The 21,202-nt window shown below is 53.9% G+C and overlaps 1 protein-coding gene across 1 annotated transcript in view; it reads left to right on the forward strand.

The window, feature by feature from the left end:
• The window catches only part of LOC111155812 (adenosine deaminase, RNA specific B1), a 73,738-nt gene extending 61,782 nt beyond the window's left edge, over positions 1–11,956 (forward strand). The window contains exons 9-10 of the mRNA XM_022516222.1: positions 10,650–10,828; positions 11,689–11,956. Coding sequence (XP_022371930.1) covers positions 10,650–10,828; positions 11,689–11,868 — 359 coding nt within the window. The 3' untranslated portion in view covers positions 11,869–11,956. The remainder of the gene's footprint in view (positions 1–10,649; positions 10,829–11,688) is intronic.
• Positions 11,957–21,202: the final 9,246 nt, after the last annotated feature.

Genomic DNA, 21,202 nt, shown 5'->3' on the forward strand with positions numbered 1-21,202 from the left:
GGGAGGCCGCACGCTCGGTGTCCGCACGGACACCTCACAGGCCGCGGGCTTTTTGCAGAACAGAGGTCACCTCCACCGAGATCGTCAGCTCTACACTTTTCTGGTCAACCAACAAGTGCGAACAGTTTCTATAACGGGAGCCCCTCGTGGCCCTAAATATCTGTCACCAAGCATTCCATACAGACGTCACTTTTGAGGACCCATCAGTGTGTGAGGAACCATAGAAGACAGTCTGAGGAAGGGAATGCAGCCGTACCGGTGCCACACAGAGCTCTCAGTTGCTCACGGCGTCCGTCATCAGGCCAACTCCCAGTCTGTAGTTTTGCTCCAAAAGTTCGGATTCAGCGCACCTGATGCACAGCGACGGGGGGGCGGGGGGCCCATTACCAGCCGAGCTGCACCTGCTTTTATTGGGTTCTGCACCACGGCCCATGAGTGACTCATTACCCTAGTTCTCGCTCCGTGGCCCCAGGAAGACGAGCTCCTCATTAGTGTCTGTCCCCACAGTGGTGTTGGCCCCGGGGACTCGTAGACATACATACGCTCTTGTAACCATTTGAGAGCTTTCCGCCCCAGAAAAGGCATATGGTTTGCATTGAACCTTCAGGCTAGCTATTTCTTTTTGCCTTATTTTCTCCATTCTTGCTAAAGATGGCACTTTATTTAGCTGAAAATATAAAAACGATTTGTACTTTAAAGTCTTATTTTTGTCAGTTAACTCTAGTTTTAGTATGTGAAATGTTGTAATTCTAAGGTTTAAGTATCATTAAAAATAATCCTTTAGGGGCGCCTGGGTGGCTCAGTGGGTTAAGCCGCTGCCTTCAGCTCAGGTCATGATCCCAGGTCCTGGGTTCGAGCCCCACATCGGGCTTTCTGCTCAGCGGGGAGCCTGCTTCCTCCTCTCTCTCTGCCTGCCTCTCTGCCTACTTGTGATTTCTCTCTGTCAAATAAATAAATAAAAAATCTTTAAAAAAAAATAATCCTTTATTTTGATCTTATTGTAAACAACTAATGGAATTCTAAAGGAAGATAATATAAGCATTATCCATTTATTCATGAAAGATTCAATTCCATTATGGTAGAGATTCCCCACCAGTTGTTCCCAAACAGGTCCCCACCTCCACTCAGGACTCCCAGGAAACCCTCCCTGATTCTGTCTACTTGAAAGGCCATGCCCTTGAATGAGCGCAGTGGCCTGAAGGAACCTGCACGCCAGGCGGGTGCCAGAGAGAGGACAGGTGTGCTAGTAACCCTATCAAGACCCAGAGACCCTGGCAGAACTCCAGAGCATAAGGTATGGGTTCCTGATAACAGAGAATCAGTAAAATGAGAAAAAGGTGGTATCGGGACTATGTTTAACTCCTAACGGTGCCTTGATGTCCCATGGTCTTGTGACATCTAGGGAGAGGCCACCTGTTTCCTCTGAGGGAGTCTCACCCATGGTGGGGCCACTCTGTAAGTGGTTAGAGTCCCCTGACCATCCCGGCAGCCAAGCAGTGACTGGGCTGGACCTCTGGAGTCTTGGTCTAGAAGGTGATGTGGGTCCTGGCTGGACATGGCTTTCCCTCTAGGCTCTCCCTCCAGTCACATACACAGGCAGGAAACAGGTGGAAGAAACCATGCCAGCTACCCAAAGTAATTAACCAAGATTTTTATTCACAAACGTGAATGAATAACCATTATCATTTGAGGAAAATAAACAGCACAAACGTGAATGTTCTGTATGAGAAAATTGAACAACTAAGAGAAAACAATCCTAACTCAGGGAATAGAAGAGAATATAAATAACAAACCTTGTGAGTACACATCGAGTACTTTGTGAGTGTGGAAAGCACGTGTCAGTCTGAAGGTCTAGAAGGCATTCAACAAATACACCAAGTGAGTGTGTCACAGGCAGTGTTCTGTGTTGGGATGAGTAGTGGGCAGAACAAAACTCTCCCCCCAGACTGTAATTCTTGTGAGTGGAGAGGAAGGTACGTCAAATGTGTTTCTGGAAACTCGGAGCAGAAGAGTATTAAATGTAAAGAGTGAGGAGACGTGGAGAGCTAACCCAGTGTCCCTCTGGTGGCATTTCAGAAACAGAAAGCAGAGGAGGAGATGACAGAAGAAAATTTGGGGAACTGAAGAAAAGCATGAGTACTGCAATGGAAAGAGCGCACTGGGTAGTGAGCAGAATTAATTTTTAAAAATCCATTCCTAGCACATCCTTACGAATTTCAGACCAGTGGAGGTATAAAGAGAAGATGCTGAAAGCTTCCAAATTAACTAGAGTAAGTATCAGATTTATGTAACACTTACCAGGGACACTGGAAGCCGGAGCTGAAGAGAAACTGGTTTTTGTAGAATTTCTTATTTAACCAGATATTAAGCATTAGGACAAAGTGATAATTTTCAGGTATTCAAGGGTTCAGAGGGTTTCTTTCCAATATATATATATTTTTTGAGGAAAAAAAAGTAAAGATACTCTAGCAAAATGAAAAAGGCATCTAAGAGAAAGAAACGTGAAATCCAAGAAAGAATACTTTGTAAATCTAAGAATAGGTGAAATAGATAAGTTGTCAGCAAGACTAAAATGTAACAGTTCCATGTTAGAATGAAGAATCGTATCAGAAAACTCTAAAAAGAATGTTTTTTTTTTCCAAAAAAAGTGAATGCAGTTTAACAAGTAGCCTAAGAAACTATCGTAACTATCGTAAATGGTCTTTGCAATAATGTGAAAGTAAATGTTTCTCAGTGAACAGTTAAAAAAAAAAGGAAAATGGAAACTCCAGGAAACACAAAAAGCTCTTTAGGAAAGGAAGGGTAAACTGCTATACTGTGACGGCTAATATTATGTGTCAAGTTGAGTTGTCCCAGGCACCCAGATTAGACATTGTTTTCGTCCAGGAGGGTGTTTGCAGGGTGAAATTAGCATCTCCCCACTGTGGGTGGACATCTTCTAGCCTTCTGAGGAACCAAGAATGCACAACACAAAGTAGCACAAAAAGTGGAGGAGTAAGGAATTTACATCTTTTTTCCTGCCTCACTGAGGGATCCAGGGTGCGGCCTGCTCCTGCCATTGGACCAGGATTTACCCCATCTGCCCTGATCGTCAGGCCTTTGGGCTCAGACTGAGCACCACTGCTGGGTTTTAACCTAGCCCTGGGATGCTTTTGAGGACTTGGTGTGAGATGGGACAGAGTCCATTTCAAGTGGATGCTTGAAATGGTCTCCTTGAAGTCGTTTGGACTTAGTAACAGGATGAACACTGTCTTCTCAAGTCAGTCACACTGCTCAGCTCCGCCAGGCCTCACACAGTCACGGTCACGGGTAATTAGATCCAGATTCATTAACTGTACAGGTGACCTCCTCTTACTGCAGACCTCAAAACTCAAAGTTAGCTCTACAAAGTTGATATTAAAACCAAAAGTCCTCAGCCACTGGGAGGTTAACTCTCGCCAGTAATTCTTCAATCAGAGAAGAACCCAGTCCTTAAACTGGATTCCTAGAATACACACATCAAAAATGATGAGACAGAGCCACAGTTTCACTCGGCAGAATCGTGCATGGCCCCAGATGAATGAATGAAAAACAGTGAGCTAAGCATTTGGCCCAGAACTGGGAAGGAAAACTACAGCAGAGCTAAGTAAGACGCTGACTGCAGGAGGAGGGAAGAAAATCAAGCAGGCAGAAAGCAAAGGGGTGGGACGGAACAAGGAACAAGATTATAGGCCATCAATGAAAATAAAATGTGTTGATTTGAAAGAACTGGGAAGGAGATCTACCACCATCAGATGAAAGTCATAGTGTCAGACAAAACAAAAGTAATGGGGGCACCCGGGTGGCTCAGTGGGTTAAAGCCTCTGCCTTCGGCTCAGGTCATGGTCCCAGGGTCCTGGGATCGAGCCCCACATCGGGCTCTCTGCTCAGCGGGGAACCTGCTTCCTCCCCTCTCTCTCTGCCTGCCTCTCCACCTACTTGAGATCTCTGTCTGTCAAATAAATAAATAAAATTAAAAAAAAAAAAGTAATGGTAGGATCTGCTGCACCTACCGATACGGAGGCGGGCAGCAGAATTTTAAAATAATTCTATATTCAACTCTAATACTGATCAATTTGGAAATCTCAACAGCAACAACAAAAGGACAAGCGAGTTGTAAAATGCCAAAATTTACCCCAACGGAAATGCAAAAGTCTGGCAAAGGAAACTTCCAGCAAAGCCTTCAAAAATATTATCAACACATTACCTTCCAATAAGTTCAGAGTTTAATCAGTCTGCCAAAAAACATATCATTCCACGTCTGTGTAAATGTTCCAGGTCATAGGAAAGAACAGTTGACCTAATTCCAAAACTGGACAGAGAGGCACGAATAAAAAGAAAACCACAGACAGCATCACCTACGACTAAAGATGCAAAACTCCTGAATGAAATACTAGAAATCAAGTTTAGCAACAGACCCAGAAGTTGAAGTGTAGCTTAATTTTACAGCTGTCAGTACCGCTCAGCTGTGAGTGGATTATGAGGGGATCAAGGACCGGTGCGGTACAGAAGTGAGCCCGTGGGGCACGCGTGCACCTGTCCTCTCGAGCGCAAGGATGCGCGGGCCGAAGGGTAGGGATTAAAGGGGCGATTCTCATCTGGAAGGAAGAATTCTTGGCGGGAGGCGATGTAAGAACCTCTGTAGAGTCTTCAGGAGTTTCTGGTGGCCAGGGCCACCCCACGCACAAAACCTACCCAGTCAGGGTCTCAGAGGCGGGACACACATGTGCTCACGCTTTCAAGCTTCTTGGATGGAAGCTTCTGTCGGCTTAAGACTCTGTGGGTCGTAGCTTTCATCTTTCAGGTTTCTGTAAATTTTTGAAATTTCCCGCAACGAGCAAGTGTTACTTTTTAATGAGAACCATATTTTTTCTTTTTAAATTACCTTGCAGTGTTCTTTCAAAGCTTCATTGAGGTATAATTGGCATAAACTGTGTATTTAAAAGATACAGTTTGGTAAGTGTATCTGTTTGCCTGCAGCCCTCCCCGCAGGGAGGGTGACAAGCCCACCCACCACCCTCCCGGTTGCCCTTCCTCCATCCCATCCCCAGGCAACCATTGATCTGCCAGTAGAGATTGGTTTGCATTTTCTAGGATTTTACAAAAATCGTGAGATACGTACTTTTTTGTCTGGCATGTTTCATTCAGAATGACTGTTCTCGGATTCATCCGTGTTTGTGGAGTTTATCAGCAGGTTGTTACTTTCATGGCTAAGTCATGATGGGTTGTGCGGACAGATCACAGCTTGTGCGTCCGTCCGGCCGTTGAAGACATTTGGGGTGTGTTCAGTCTTTTACTGCTACAAAGGAAGCGCCTAGAACGTTCGCGTACACACCATTGCACGGACATGCCTTTCCGCTCCTCTTCGGTGGATACCAAGCAGTGTGAAGGGTGCAGGTCGTGTTTCTCCGAACACTGTCACACCTTTCTGGAGGGGTTGTGCCCCTTCACACGCCCACCGGGGCTGTGTGAGCCTCCGTCTGTGCTCCTTCTCGCCAGCGCTGAGTAAGGAGCCGCTCCGGGCTTTGTGACGGGGGTGGAGGGGGGTCTCCGTGGGCTTTTAATTTGCATTTCCCCAACGACCAAGGAAGTTGAGCATCTCTTCGTGTGCTCTCTTGCTATCCGTATGTTGTCTTCAGTGAACCTTTCAAAACTTTCCTCGTTTCTTACTGAGTTGTTTAATCTCTTACTGAGTTTGAGGGTTACTTACGTGTCCTGGTTATAAGATCTTTATCAGATACATGATTTGAAAATGTTTTTCTTTCCATTCTCTTAGCCATGGCTTTCAGAGACCAAATAATTCTAGTTTTGGTAAAATCTTATTTATCAACTTTTCTTTGTTAAGTCATGTTTTTGATGTTCCATCTAAAAACTGTTTATCTGGGTGCCTGGGTGGCTCAGTGGGTTAAAGCCTCTGCCTTCGGCTCAGGTCATGATCTCAGGGTCCTGGGATCGAGCCCCACATCGGGCTCTCTGCTCAGCGGGGAGCCTGCTTCCTCCTCTCTCTCTGCCTGCCTCTCTGCCTGCTTGTGATCTCTCTCTGTCAAATAAACAAATAAAATCTTTAAAAAATAAATAAATAAATAAAAACTGTTTATCTAAGTCAGTGTCACAGAGATTTTCTCCTCTGTTGTGTTCTTAGAAAATCTATAGCTCGGTGTTTAAACTTGGGACTACATCCCATCCTGAGCTCATGTGTTCATTTGCTTAGCGTCTCCCCAGTCAGCCCAGCACCATCTGTGGGAAAGTTCATGCTTTACCCACTGAGTTCTTTTGCATCTTTATTAAAAATCAGTTTGCACGCACACACGGAGGTCTGTTTCTGGATACTAGTGTCTTCCATTGATCTTTTTGTCTTTTTTTTTTTTTTTAAAGATTCCTCAATGGAATCTTCCATTTCTCCTCTCCTGATGTCTCTGATACTGTTGTACATTTAACATTTGCATATGGTAACAATCTTATACTATACTATTACTTTTGTTTCAACAGTCAATTAGCTTTTTTTTTAATTTTTTAATTTTAATTCCAGTGTAGTTGATAAACAGTGTTATGTTGACAACCAATTAGCTTTTAAAGAGATTTGCCACTTCTGGTGCTCTTCGTTCCCCTAAGTAGACCCTCATTTCTCTCTGTTACCATGTCCTCCTGCCTGAAGGACTTCCTTTTACTTTTTTGCGGTGCGAGTCCTCTGGTGATGAAGTCTTTCAGCTTCAGTGTGTCTGGAAAAGCCTTTAGTTTGCATTCCTTTTTAAAATATATATTTCTGGGCAAATATATTTTTGCTGAAATGGCAGTGTTTTCTTTTCTTCTCCTTTTAGCACTTTGAAGATGTTGCTCCCTGTCGTGCTGTGTGCACTATTTGCAGTAAGAAATCTGCCGTCTCATCTTCGTCCCTCCGTATGTGGTGCTGTTCCTCTGCCCGGGCTTGACGTTTTTTCTTCATACTGGCGTGGAGCAGTTGGTCATGATGTGCTTGGTGTCGCCTTCTGCACATTTCTCGTGCTTGGGCTTCATTGAGATTCTTAGATCTGTGCGTTTATTGATCTCAGAAAATTTGTCTAATTTTTTCTTCATGTTTTCTGTACCCCCTTCTGCCTCCCTCCTTCAGGAACTGAGTCACATGTGCGTCAGCTGACAGGCTTGTGGAACAGCGCACTGATGTGCTGGGTTTTCTTTTCCCTGTCTCTTTCCCATGTGTTTCATTTCGAATAGTTTCTGTTATTGTATCTTTAAGTTCACTAATCTTTTTTCTGTTCTAGATCTTTCTGTGTGATGGTTGATGACTTCAAGTGTGTACCTAAACTCTTCATGTCTCTGTGTGACCATCAGGCATGTTCTCTGACCCTTTTGGGCAGTTCTTGCCCAGTGTTGAGCAGCGTGTGTGCTCTTGTCCGCCCTCCGCTGACGCTCAGGGGACCCTCTGCAGCTCTCTGGCCTCTGCACCCTCCTGGCCACCGCCTGGCCACCTTAGTTTCCCGAGCTCTCGGTTCAGGGGGTCTGCAGGCTCTGCCTCGGCTCCTTCTTTCCACACTGTTGCCTGGACGCTGTCAGGACCGTAGCCTGGAGCACTCATGGGGTTCACCTCATAGGTCTCCAGTCTCTCAGGAACCACTGCCCTTCCTTGTTTAATGTCCAGGGTCTTGAAGGCTGGTGTTTGATGTATTTTGTCTGGTTTGCTACTATTTTAGTAAGGAGGGTAAATCCAGCAGCTCTTACTCCGTCTCACCCAGAAATGAAAGTCAGAACCTATATTTAAATCACAGAATGCCCATTCTTAAACACCGGTCCTTTCTGTGTTCCCCTTCCAAAATAGAGTGCTTGCAGTGTAGCCCTGATTGTGTGCCTGGTGATCTGAGCAGCCAGTCGTCCAGAGCTGGTTTTGGTTGGAAGTTGGAACGACATCTCCAGGTCTTGGTCTGCGTTCCCTGGACAGCAGAGACGGAGGGGAGAAGTTGAAGTGCTTTACTTGGGAAGCGTGAGCTCCGAGCAGCAGGGTGGATGAAAGGGGAAGTCTGAGGGGAAGGTGGGTTTGACTGCAGGAGAAGCTGCCCGCACGGCTGTGCCCACCGAGGGCTGCTCCTCTCCCGCAAGCCCTGACTGGGGGCCTGCGGGCTGTGTGGCACGAGAACTGTGCTGTCCGCGGCCCATCTGCTGTGGCCGGCCGGGGACCTTGTGTATGGAGACCCACAGCCCTGTGATGGAGGGCGTATGACTGGGGTGTCAGGTTGAGCCCTGCCGCCATCCCGTCCCAGGAAGGTTGGCCACACACATCGCATTTTCTGTCTCAGCAAGATCAGCATTTGTTTAAAGCCTTTAAAAAAACAGATTCTGGCCCTGTCTTCCCCGTTCTTTTTGTGCTGGAGAAGAGCCGTAGGCAGGCCATGTGTCTCACTGCCAACGGCCCACGGGCCACGGTTCCCCTTAATCTGGTCGGCTCTGGCCTCTCGGGTGGATGGACTGCGGCTTCTCACGGCCCTTCGCTTACCGACAGGACGGTTTTATCAAAATCTAACCAAAAGCTGTGAGTGATATCCCACCCAGAACCTTTAAAGTTGTGTTTAATCTCAACAAATGGAAAAAGAAGCAGGTGCCGTAGATCCCAGGGGCCGCGTGAGCCGTGCGGGCCGTGGGACGGCGCCAGCGCCCTGTGCGACCGCCTGCTTCGCGAGAACGGGAACTCGTCGCCGCGCTGAAGTTCAGGGACTGTCCCAGCCAGTAGGGTTTCTTTCTAGGAAGGCAATTTTGTTGGATCGATTTGTAATTTCATTGATTTTCCTGTGTTTCGAGTGGCTTCTTGAACTGTATGGTGAGCCGGCTGAGTGGTGGGCCGCGCCCTGCTCCCCCGCAGACGCTGCCGCTCCGTTTCGTGGCTCCCTGTAGCGTTTCCAGGTGATCAAGTAGGAGACGCTTCTAGCCAGCTTGACCTGGTTTGCCTGGTATTTTCAACGCTTCCGTGTGACATTGTGTGTACACCCAGCCGTTGCACGCCTGGTGTGCGTCCGTCAGACACCTGGCCCTGTGTCACCAACACGTGGTCAGGAATGCTCACACACACTCTTCAGAATAGCCAAGTGCTAGAACCAACAACAGAGTGAGGAGGACTCCAGTGGCATGTCCCCAGCGGGGTCCCGGGTGCAACGGGGGGGCAGGCGGCAGCTCTGTCACGGGGTGTGTGACTCACACACGTGACCTCGAGCAAAGGGTGCGGCGCACGGGAGTACATGTGTGTAAATGGCCCCACAAAGGTAAGGCTCCCAGCGGGCAGCCCCAGCCAGAGTGCTGGGGTCAGTGCCATGACGACCCGCGCAGGGCAGGACCGGTCGTGAGGCAGGAGAGCTCCCAGGCAAGTGGGCCCTTGCTGGTGACCGGCTGCTGGGACGCTGGTGACGGGTGTGCGCCCTTTGTGAACACTCCTGAGGCCGTGCCCTCGCGGTCTGTGACAGGTCAGTGAAGAGGCCTCTGGGAAGTAGAAGCGCTCACTGCCCGGGGCCGGCATGAGAGAGTGGCGACCCCAATCCTGACTTCTTCCTCAGAAGCAGGTCACAAGGCGGCCCCCGGGGCGTCGCACCGACTGCGGGAGGAGCTTCCGGGGCGCGCAGTCGGCTGGAGCTGGCACCGGCCACGGCCGGCCTTGCGGTGAGGAGCAGAGGAGCCTGCAGGAGAGGGCCGGGGCTCCCGGCGGCCTGAGTGCAGCCATGGGAGTGCGGGGCCCCCCGGCCGAGGGCCCTCTGGCGCGGCAGCCATCCCAGACACGGGTGACTTGTAAGGAGGACTTTCCACCCTGCTCTGACACTGGTGACTGCTTTGCCTGAAGAACTGGGGCTTCTCCACGATGAAGCTTTCCTGCTGGCCCACGTGTGACGTTGGCTTTCTGTTCGGGGCCGGGGGAGGGTCACAGTTGCGCAGAGCAGAAATGGAGCGAAGGACCAGGGTGGGAGCCCGCGGAGCTCACCGGCGCCCCGGCTGTCAGGGAGCGGCAGGCTGCCCGTGCCGGGGCTGAGCTCCTCCTCCGGGTCCCCGCACCCGGCTGGCTGCCGTCGGGGGTGTGTCCTGAAGACACCCCCTGTGTCGGGTGGTCTGTGTCCCCGCCGAGGTGTGGACTGTCGCACCCGCGGCACTGATGAGGGGAGGTGAGCACTCCGCTCCCAGTCATCTGAGCGTCCTTTAAAAGTCTCTCCGCCCCTCCAAGGGAGGCTCGGTTCGCGATGACAAGACCACGTCAGTGTGGTAAGAAAACGTATCTGCGCTGCTTAAGTCTGCTTCCTCGCGTCTTGGGTACAGTGCGTGCAAGGGGGGGTAGCCCGGCCGTGCCCCGCCCCTGGCATGTGGGGCGCTCGGGGCGTGAGTGTGAGGGCCGCCCTCACCCGCACAACCTTATGGGACCCGACTCAGCCCCAGAAGGGGCTCGCGCGCCCGCGCTTGGAGCTGTTGATCCCGAGGGCGCTCAGAGGGGCTGTGATGTCCCGACAGGTTCTGGGTGTCTGCGGGCCCTGCCCACCTCCCGAGCACAGTCAAGGCCGCTCCTGGGCGGCAGCAGGTGGCACTGGGCAGGGGTGAGTGCACCTGGGCAGCTCACACCGCTCAGGCGCGCCGTGGGCTCCTTGTCCCTCACCGGTGTCTCTCCGCTCCAGGCATCAGCAACGCAGAAGCGCGGCAGCCGGGGAAGGCGCCCAACTTCAGCGTCAACTGGACGGTGGGCGACGCGGCCATCGAGGTCATCAACGCCACGACAGGGAAGGACGAGCTGGGCCGTGCGTCCCGCCTGTGTAAGCACGCCTTGTACTGTCGCTGGATGCGTGTGCACGGCAAGGTACCGGCCCCTCCTTCCCGCAGCACCCCACCTCCCCGCAGCCGCCCCCCTGACGCCCCGCGCTGCCCGCACAGCCACTCCCCAGCCTTCCGGGGTCTTCTCCTCCATCCTGAGAGTGTGGCCCCGGATCTCCCCAGTAAAGCCTCCTCCGCAGCTCCTCCCACCCTGCCCCTGCATCCCCCTGGGACGTCTCTGCCTGGCCCCACCCGGAGGAGGGAGAGCCAGGGCTCCCACAGCCCTTAGAAGGCTCTGGGCCTGTTTCCTGCTGGAGGGCAGAGTCCGTTTCCCCAGATAAATCCTCCTCCGGTCGACGGGCATTTTCCTGGTTCCCCTTCATGGGTGGTGGTGGGTATTTGTTGAGAAGCAGGTGGTGCCCTCGGCGTGGCCGTGTGGACAGAAGCCACCGAGTTCGGGCCCTGGTCCTACAGGACGGGCGTCTGGGCTGGGGGGCTTGCACCGCATTTATTCTCACGATCTGCACCAACACGAGTCAGGCAGCCGCGGGGGCAGTGCCTCCGTGTCCTCCCGTGTGACAAAGTGGCCAGTCAGGTGCTGGGTTGTAAATGGCTGAAAACACTCACCTTGGAATGAGAACTCCCCGTGGGTTCAGAAGTGCCTGTTTAGAGCCTGGGGTCCGAAAACGCCTGTTTGGCCTGGACCCTGTGGGGGAGAGTTCGCAGACCGCCCCGGGGCTCACGCTTCGCCCCCGTGACACAGTCCTCGGAGGCAGGCGCCTTCCGGCGGGTGACGTGCCCCGGAAGCCTGCACGGGACCGAACACCGGATTTCGAATGTCTTACTGAGCTTTGGTTTCTGCTGTGGCTGCTTCCACACTCGTGCTTGTGTCCGAACTCTTCACAGGCTCCCTCCAGCCTGCTGCGCGCCAAGATCGCTAAGCCCAACATGTACCACGACTCCAAGCTGGTGGCCAAGGAGTACCAGGCCGCCAAGGCGTGTCTGTTCAAAGCGTTCATCAAGGCGGGGCTGGGCGCCTGGGTGGAGAAGCCCACGGAGCAGGACCAGTTCTCTCTCACGCCCTGACCCGGAAGGGGGGCTGCCCGCGTCCGGCGCCGTCTCCGGAGCCTCACGTCCGCACGGGGGCAGGGGTGTGGGGACGCGGGGTGCTGGGCAGGGAGGGTGTGGGGTCCAGCGTCTCCCTCTACAACATCGTTACCCCTGGAATGACCCAGTGACTGCTTTCCATCTCCGTTTACGTCTAGAAATTGAGTTCTACTGAGTAGGGCTTCCTTAAGTTTAGGAAAATAGAAATTACTTTGTGTGAAATTTTTGAATAAATAATTTATTCAGAGTTAGGAACGTGGTTTATAAAGTAATTATATCAAGTCACTCTTAGGCCACGTTATTTTAATTGGAGAAGAGCATTTATCTGTGGAGAAGGTGAGGAAGTAGCGGTAGGAGGAGAAGCCTCGCAGCCGTGCCGCGGGCAGGTCCCCCGGATCGCTCGGCGGGTCCTCCCAGCGCAGGAGACCCCGCAGGGGGGGCCCGGCCCTGCGCTCCCCCAAGTCCCCCACGCAGTGACGGCGTGCAACCGTGGGGGCGCAGCCCAGATCCCCGGAACTGGAATCACATCATGGAAAACGTGTGTTGGTTTACGTCTCAGTAGCCAGAGATGAGACCGGGGCAGTGATCCTGGCCATTCTTGTGAGGTTCTCAGCAGTGTTTGACTTTCAGGGACTAGGAGGAAGCCGTAGGGGCCAGTGCACAAAAGTCAGCCTAAAATCCCCTCCCTATCTCCGAATCCCACGGATATGGATGACTCCCCAGACATCTTCACAGGAAGGAAATAGAATTAAGTAGATAGACTCATTCTTAGAAAATGCCACTGAGGCATATTTTTAAATTCTTCTTTCCAGCTTTATCAAAGACATGTTTGGAAGTCAGTATTCAGGCTGGAAGCTGGTGAGGAAGCGTGCCACGGGCATCGTCCCCACCAGGGTCTGGACGTTGACAGTCACGGCAGGGAAGGGGTGCTGCTGGTGCCCGGGGTGGCCCAGGGGCGCTGCTGCACATCCCCCAGCCCCCCGGGTGGCCCTGGGCCGAGCCAGCAGACGGGAGTACGGGCAAGGGTCCTGGGGCACCTGGACCTGAGCTCAGAGATTTGCACCAATTGCCTTGTTGCTTCCACTCAGGATCAGACAGGAGCCCTGGGGAGCGTCCTGCCCCTGCTGGATCAGGGCCGTTTACACGGAAGTGGGCAGGGGCTGCTGTGGAGGCTGTAGGCATAGCCAGGAGACCCCGTCTCACCTTGCCAGACTGTGAAAACGCAGAACAGGAGCAGGGCGGCCACGGTCCCCTCTGCCTGGACCCCACGTGCTCAGAGCAGGAGACTCGGACCAGAAGTGCCGTGCCTGCCCCTGTCGCGAGCGGTCCCTGGGGGGCGGGGGGTGGGGCTGGCGTGCTGCAGGGACCCAGGGGTGTGGTTTGGCTCAGGGGCCTCCACCTTCTCTCCGCTGTAGCAGGAAGGGTGTCAGCTGGTGTCGCCGCCCTCCCCCAGCAGGTGCTGCGCACAGACCATCCGAGAGCCCTGCGTTTTTCTTCTCTCGGTAAATGGTATTTTTTCTAATGGGGATTGGGAGATGGACTTAGTTTTTAAAAAAATACGTGGATTTTCATGAAAAGTTCAGTGGAAATGTATTGCATTATACATACAAACACTACCCAGTATGTCTGACTTCCTCCCTCCCGCTAACCACTGGGGCGAGCGCGGCGTCCCCGCTCCGAGTGTGCGGCTGTCCTGTGTGCCGGTCCTGGCCGACCCCCAGCTGTGCGAGGGTCCAGGCCCACAGGTGGGCCGGGAGGGAGGAAGGGAGCCCTGTCCGCCTGGGACCCTGGGCGGCTCACAGGTTGGACAGCGGGAGCAGAACAGAAGCAGAAACGTGAACTCCTCCAGGCACCGGGTCAGGAGACTCGGCCCTTGAAAGGGTCCCTTCCGAGGCTCAATGTGCACCACCCGGTCTCCCCAGGTGTCACTTGGCATACCATGCCCTTAGTCAGGATTCTAGAGACTTAGACAAATTGACACAGCCAAGAACTTGGGTTTTTGACAAAAATCTTCAATTTTGAGGACATTTTGACCAGGGGGTTGGGAGGGTTCTCTTCTGTTTTGTTCGCTAAACCTATTAATTCCAGGAAGACACTGGCTGCGGGCCACTATCCTGCTAGAGGAAGGCCTGAGTCACAGTGGTGTCCCCGGCGGGGCTCTTCCCGCCGCCCGGGGTCAGCCCAGGCCGGGCGTCCCCTCTTCGCAGGTCAGATGCCACAGAGCGCAATTCTGATTCTGAATCAGAGTGTGCTTGACTCATTTAATCAGAAACAGTTACTTTATTTTAAAACGTACAAGCCAACATCTCACCCGGCGCTCACTTCCCTGGGATGTGTTTTTATTCCCGTGACCTCCCTCCCTGCTGCCCAGACGACGGGATCGCCGCTTCTTTGTAAAAACTGTTTCCCGTGTTTCCATGCAGTGACGCTGGGGCGAGGCCGCTCTCGGGCAGACCTGGGTGTGGCTCCGTGAATGCTGTGGGCGAGGGCTGCACGCCCCTCCGCTTTTTCTCAAAACACAAATATCAGATGTTTTTTTATTTCTGAAACATCTTACACAAAATACAGGGTCTACCCCAACTGTAAATTCGTTCTAGCAAGAGAAGTAAAATCGGCTGGCTTTCCCATCCCTAAAATCTACGAAGCTAGAGAGTCTCTCAAAGGATTCCTCGTTACCAACCCCACACCTATGTACGCGGGAAGGGCAGAGTATTTGTGACCATGCGCGTGTCCAGTGTTGTCTGTCCTTGTCCCCTGGCGTGTCCTGTGACCCCCTCTATAGCCACGCGGCCGGTCACGTCCTTGGGGCCGGTGAGGCCACGGTCTGGCTCAATCCGGACGCGTCGCTGTCCTCTGGAGCCGCTGTGTGCACTCACTCACGGTGCAGGGACGAGCCCCGAGCCCCAAGAACATGTAGCTCGGCCCCGCCGTGGGCTGATGGGACATCAGGAGCCGACGCCCGTCCTTCTGGACGCCACCACCAGTGTTTAAAGGCAGTCTGTGGAATGTGTGTCGAGTGAGCCTGGAAGCAGTTTGCTTCTCCAGATACTGGGCGATGTGCTTTTATTTTGTTTTATTTTAGAATTGGGACACTTTACTATGAATGTAATTCAGCCAAGAGCCCTGTCGCTAAGACCCAGGCCCCGGTGTCCTCTGTACGTACACTGATGTATATACCGCCCGTGCGACCCGCATGAGCTTGTCCTCGCACCGAGACCAGCCGGAACCAAGCATGAGACGCTGTCCTGTAGACAAAGGACTGGAGATGTTCTCAATAAAAGACACAGTGTTCCACCGCTGCTGTGTGGCTGGCTTTTCTCTCCTTCCCAGTTCTCCCCTTGGTCCCCTCGAAGTCCGTCCTGATGAGTGTGATTGGGAGGGGTTCGTAAGCACCGGCTGAGAGCCATACACTGGTCTTGTCCCCTGTGCACTGCCCCAGTGCTCAGCACATTTACCCAACTCGGGACAGTTCCACTGAGCCCCTGGGACCCGTGGGTCCTGCACGGTCTTCCTGAGCACGCGTCACACCCACTCCCATGTGGAAGTTGTGCAGAGGACCGTGAAACGGAGGCCCCCGGGCGAGATCCCGCGGGTAAGAAGGGACGACGATGTAGTCCCCACTGACCTGCTGGGCTGTGTGAGGGTGGCATGAGTGGGAAGACACAGGAAGAGCATGGACACCAGTGGGCCACTGGGCAGGGGGACTGGGCCACCAGGTGCAGGGAGACGGCCCAGCTGCTAAGTTACGGGGGCGGGGGCTTTACTATTCAGGGCTCACGTTTCTGCAGGACGTTCATAGTAAACCGGTGAAACCGGCTGCAGAGACCAATTACCAGAGACTGGGGATTAATAAATTAGGGAGCAGGTAACTAACGAATGCTCCAGACCCACCATTTGCTAATCGCACTGTCTTCCCACCGTTTTGCATTTCGTGGTAAAGAAATGCCAACGCTTTCCACGCACGCGTACGTGAGGCAGCCCAGTCCCCGTGAATGACTGAGGATTCGGCGTGATTTTAATTCAATTTTACTTTTTAAAGCTTACCCATTTGTCTGATGTTCCTACAATTCAGAGAAAAATAACCAGGAAAATGTTTTTAAAAGTAAAAATCCCCACACAAATAAAACGCACTGTTGACAAATAATTTGCTCTGTTTTGCATCAGTTTCATTCTGTTATTTTCCTACAATAAAAGCAACATTAAATATGTGGGGCTCCTGGGGGGCTCAGCTGGTTGAGCGTCTGACTCGGTTTCTGTGCAGGTCGTGAGCTCAGGGTCCTGGGATCGAGCTCAGCAGGGAGCCTGCCTGCGAGTCTCTCTGTCTCTCCCTCTGCCCCTCCCCCCTCAAACAAATCAGTCTTTTATAAGAGTTAAATAAAATGAAAATATGTAGCCTAAAAAGACACATTAAGGGATGCCTGGGTGGCTCAGTTGGTTAAGCAGCTGCCTTCGGCTCAGGTCATGATCCCAGCGTCCTGGGATCGAGTCCCGCATGGGCTCCTTGCTCGGCGGGGAGCCTGCTTCCCCCTCTGCCTCTGCCTGCCATTCTGTCTGCCTGTGCTCGCTCGCTCTCCCTCTCTCTCTCTGACAAATAAATAAAATCTTTAAAAAAAAAAAAAGACACATTAAGCTTCTGAGAAGGGATGGGGACAGCAAGCCCCCTACCAGGTCATGGGGGGGGGAGGGGAGGCTGCTGGCTGTGCCTCAAGGCACTCACCTGATGGCCATGAGGCTGGGGACCTGTCACCGTGTCCCCGCCCGCCCAGGTGCTGGCACCGCAGAGGCCACTGCACAGGCGGATCTTCCCTGGGGGAAGGAGGCTGGAAGTGCCCGCCCGCAGCCCCCACAGGGAGGGAAGGGGTGAGGGGAGGGGGGGTCAGACTGAGCCGGATGCTGGCTCCAGGCGGGACCTCGCTGGAGGGAGGAGCAGTTATTTAATGAGCTTGGATATTAGTGACATAATTAAATGTTTAAATAATTAAGACGAATATTTAGTAGGAGCAGAAGCAACACTCCAGCGAGCTCGCAGGTCGGAAACTGTGGCAGGAGGAGCGGGAATCCGGGCGCGGAGCTCAGAGTCCGCTGCACCATGCCACTTGCTGGGCCCACCACCCCCCGCGGTGAGCCCCCCCCTGTGGAGAGCCCATGCCCGCCCCCCGCGCCCCCACATCACAGCGCCCAAGCCCCCGTAGGCCCCTGCAGGCACCACGCGCCCCCCCATGACCCTGTGGGGAGCGCAGGTCCCACAACAGCGGAGCAGCCACGCCCACCAGAGCCCCGAAGCCCTGCCCGCGGCCACCCTGCGTGGCCCTGCGCACCGAGGCTCAGCGGAGACCCCAGCCGGCCGCTCCGTGGGGCGCACAGGGCTGTTGTCGGTCGGCTTTCGCGCTGGGCTACGACCACGGGCGCGCACACGCCGCGGGTTGGGGGCCATGGGCACGTCCCCCGCAGCGGTCAGGGCCGTGCAAAGGCCCTGTGCCCTGTGGGGGGGCCCCGTGCTTCCCCGCCTGCCTGATCCCACCCGCAGAGCCACGGTGTCCTGTGGGCTCCGGCGTGCCCCGAGTCTGGGCCCTCTTCCTGGGGCTCCCCACCTCTTCTGCCCCTCAGCACCCCGGGGTCACACCGAGGTCCTGAACATGCTGTCAGAGCAGGCAGCAACCCCCTCGGGGAGATGAGACGTTTGAAAAGCACAACCAGGAATATCCCGATGGTTGGTATTGGGTTAGGCTCGGTAAGTACGCGTGCCGATGTTTCAGAGCAGACCCCCGATTTTACAATAAACCTGGTGGAAGTTGTAAGAAAGGACAAGAAAACAAGAATCAGAAACCACGAGCACAGTGGACGAGCGGACGCATGGGTGAAGTTGGCCGGGACAACGCGAGGGACAAAGACAAGGACGTCCCGAGACGCTTGGGGGCTGACGGCAACTGCTGACACCTGGCCGACCGGGTGACCCGGCCACACGCCGACCTCCCCACGTAGGCGAGGGTCACAGCTGAGCTGCAGCAGGGGACCTGGCTGGGACTTCCTTTCTTTAAGAGTTTGTTTACTTGGCAGAGAGAGAGAGAGCGAGAGAGAGCGCGCAGGAGCAGGGGGAGGGGCGGAGGGGGAGCAGCGTCCCCGCTGAGCAGGGAGCCTGATGCGGGACTCCATCCGAGGACCTCGGATGGTGACCTGAGCCGGAGGCAGATGCGTAACCGACTGAGCCACCCAGGCACCCCGAACAAAGACTTTTTAAAAATTCCATTTTTATGGTATTCTAAGGGCTCACGGATTTGTTTTTACACAAACACAGGTACTGTACACAGAAAAAATAAAATGCCATCGAATGTAAATTCCCTAAGTTTAAAAAAAATTAAGGGAACTATCAGGAAGGGTTGTTTGTTTTTTTAAGTCATCTCTACATCCAGCATGGGGCTCGAACACATGACCCTACACCAACGGAGCAGCCAGGCGCCCGGGAAGGCTCACAAAGGGGGCCACCGACAGCATCTCCCGAAGCGCGCACTCACGCTCCACCATCCCCGGAACCGACGTCCAGCTCCCCGTGCGCTCTCTTCCTAACGCTTACGCTGCTTCACCCGTGCCCGGGACACGGGGACAGCGGGCGGCCAGAGGCACGCGTTTGCTCGTGGCCGTCCTGCCACTTGCCCAAGCCTCCCGTGATGTAGACCCCGGAAGAGCACAAACCGGTACAGGTTCTCCGCCCCAGAGCCTTCCCACGAGGACCCGCACTGACGGCGGCTTCTGCGAGATGCTCAGGCGAGACCCGGGATCCCAGGACCCGCACAAGAGCGTCTGTGGGGACAGCGGTCAGGCGGGGTCCCGTGGCCGGCAGCTCGCCGTGCGCCAACGGCCAGACTAACTCGCTCGTGGCCGCGTGTGCGCGTCTCTCTCTCATCAAACACGAAGTTAGACGCAGATCCTGATGCGCGATAGAATTGGCGAAGGGGGACGTTTTAGAGATGGTTTTTACATTTAGTTCTCGTTCGTCTTCAGCTCCTGAGGTGGTGCAGTACTCAACAAACACACAGATTTTATCATTCCCTCATCACTGGATAACCTGGGCATTTACCTACATATTTATTTAAATTTGTGAATTTCTTACAAAGGGAAGCAGCCTGTAGCACTTTTTCTTTCCGTGGCCTGTTGTAACGTGGGTTTTGTGTCAATGTTTACCGCCTCCAGGAACTTACTTCGTAGCGTGTCTTCTACAGTTTCATTTCTCAGTGTTTTTCTTGTGGAATATCCTGAGGAAAGTATGTTAATTCCCTTATCGCAATTGAAAAAGTGGGTCAGACCTTTCTTGACAGAAAATCAGTCTAATTTGGTTCGATGGTTTGACAAGAAGAATGAGATCACAGGCAGGACGTGGGCCATGAACAGAACGAGCTCAACTGGCAGCTCCGAGTTTGGGTGAAAATACATTTAATATAACGGAATGACAGAGGCTTTTATTTTAAAATGTCGAGTTGGCATAAAAGCGATGAAATTAACCCTTCGACGTCCACAGCTCCCCTTGGCATGTCTAGGAGGAAAGAAAGTAGGTAGTACTCGTGACTCGTGACGGAGGCCACGGGCGAACGACAGTCCCTTGATGTGTGTGGGCTGACGCCCGGAACTAGCAGTGACCGTGACGGCTTCTGCGGGCCGGGTGGTTTACACCCTTTGCTTTCCAAGCACCTAACAAAAGCCTAGTCGAATCGACAGGTGATAAATTATTACATAATCTCTATGAACGTCTTTTCCAGACGACCTTCTGATTCCGGAAGTGTTACGTGGGAGTAGACGGTGGAGGTGGGAGGTGGACGGTTCACGGTGGAGGGGGAGGGATATTAAACGTGGGTCCTGAGTCCTGGCCATCACCTGTTGAGGGTCTCGCTGTCTCTGGGGTGTTTGGTCAGTAGAGGCAAGGGGGGAGACGAGGACCAGGGGGGCTGGTGACGGGGCGGGGCTGTAGGCTAGAGCAGGGTTCAGGAGGTTCTGGATCAAGGAGCAGCAGGGACACGGGGTGAGGGTGGGGCCCGCGAGCGCAGGGGTGCGTGAGCTGGGCACATAGTGGGGCTGGAGCCAAGATCGCTGGGTTGCAAGTGCTTCCACGTGAGGGAGGAGTGGAAGGGTTTACTTTGACATGTTAATATTTACAATAGGCCAGAAACCACCTTTTGTAAAAACTCGGAATTGAAAGATTCAGCTATAGAGTAAAAGTATTTAAAAGGGTGTAGGTTTTCCCAGCCTGGGAGCCAACCCTAAGCCTCGGGTCTTCTCTACCAGCCCCTTCCCAGCCCAGCCTTGCATGCTGGGGGCCCTTCGCTCTGGCCTGTCTGCAGAGACGTGGTCAGCCCACCCCCGGGGTCCCGAGGTTGGGGCTGGGGTCAGCGGGGTGTCCTGCCGTGTGTCCCAAGCCTCGTTCTGGGGAGAGAGTGGACCGCGCCTTTGGACAGAGCGTGGCGGAGAAGGCTGGTTTGGAGCCGGGCTGTTTCTAAGCCAAGTGAGAGGAGGACGACCCTCCAACCGGTGCTTCTTTCTCCCTTTGCCCAGAACTAACCGGCTTCAGTGGCTGCCTGCGTCCCCCCGGGGGACGGGACCGCTGCAGTAAGGACTGACCTGTGCAAGGAAAACGCTGTCTGCCCGCAGAGCCCAGAGCGTGTCGCAGAGCTTCTCCCGCTGAAGCTCGTGCTTGGTCCTGGACGGGGCAAAGCAGGGAGGGTCCGTCCTGGAGTTGGTCAGATCGCCTTGTTCGTAACTGTTCTCCGCGGAAATGCCCACTGCAGGCTGAGTGTCGTCGCCCGCCGGGCAGAGAGCGGCCAGCCCGGTCCCTTCCGTCAGCCGTCTGGGGTCTGCGAGGGGCTTCCCGTCGGCGGCCGGCCACGGGCTGTGGGAGTCGGGAGAGAGTGAGCGCCGGACGGTCCCCGTCTGTTCAAACAGGAGCCGTCACGTGGGCAAAGCCGATTCCTGGTGACAGAGAGGTGGCCTGGCTCCTGACAATAAAAGGGACAAGGCTGCATTTCCAAATTCACCGTCATCACCGTTTGCTGCCCTGGCCTCCGTGCCCCTCCCACAGCAGAACCAAGGGGAAGGCAAGTGGGGTTCGCCGCAGACGCTGGGAGCTGGGCCGGGCAGGCCGTGGTTTAAAGGACAGAGGAATTCATGCAAATCCAGATCAAAATTCTCTGGGCGACGCGGTCACACAGTGCACAGGTGGCTGGCGTGTCTGCAGCCACAAGGGGCCACCCATTCTCCCTGCCTCGTCACTGTCTCTCCCAGCCCCCCGGTGGTCCCGGGGACCTACCGAGTCCCTTGGGGCTAGCCT

The sequence above is a fragment of the Enhydra lutris genome, unplaced genomic scaffold, assembly GCF_002288905.1.
Source record: "Enhydra lutris kenyoni isolate GAN:26980312 unplaced genomic scaffold, ASM228890v2 scaffoldscaffold43, whole genome shotgun sequence".
NCBI lineage: Eukaryota > Metazoa > Chordata > Mammalia > Carnivora > Mustelidae > Enhydra > Enhydra lutris.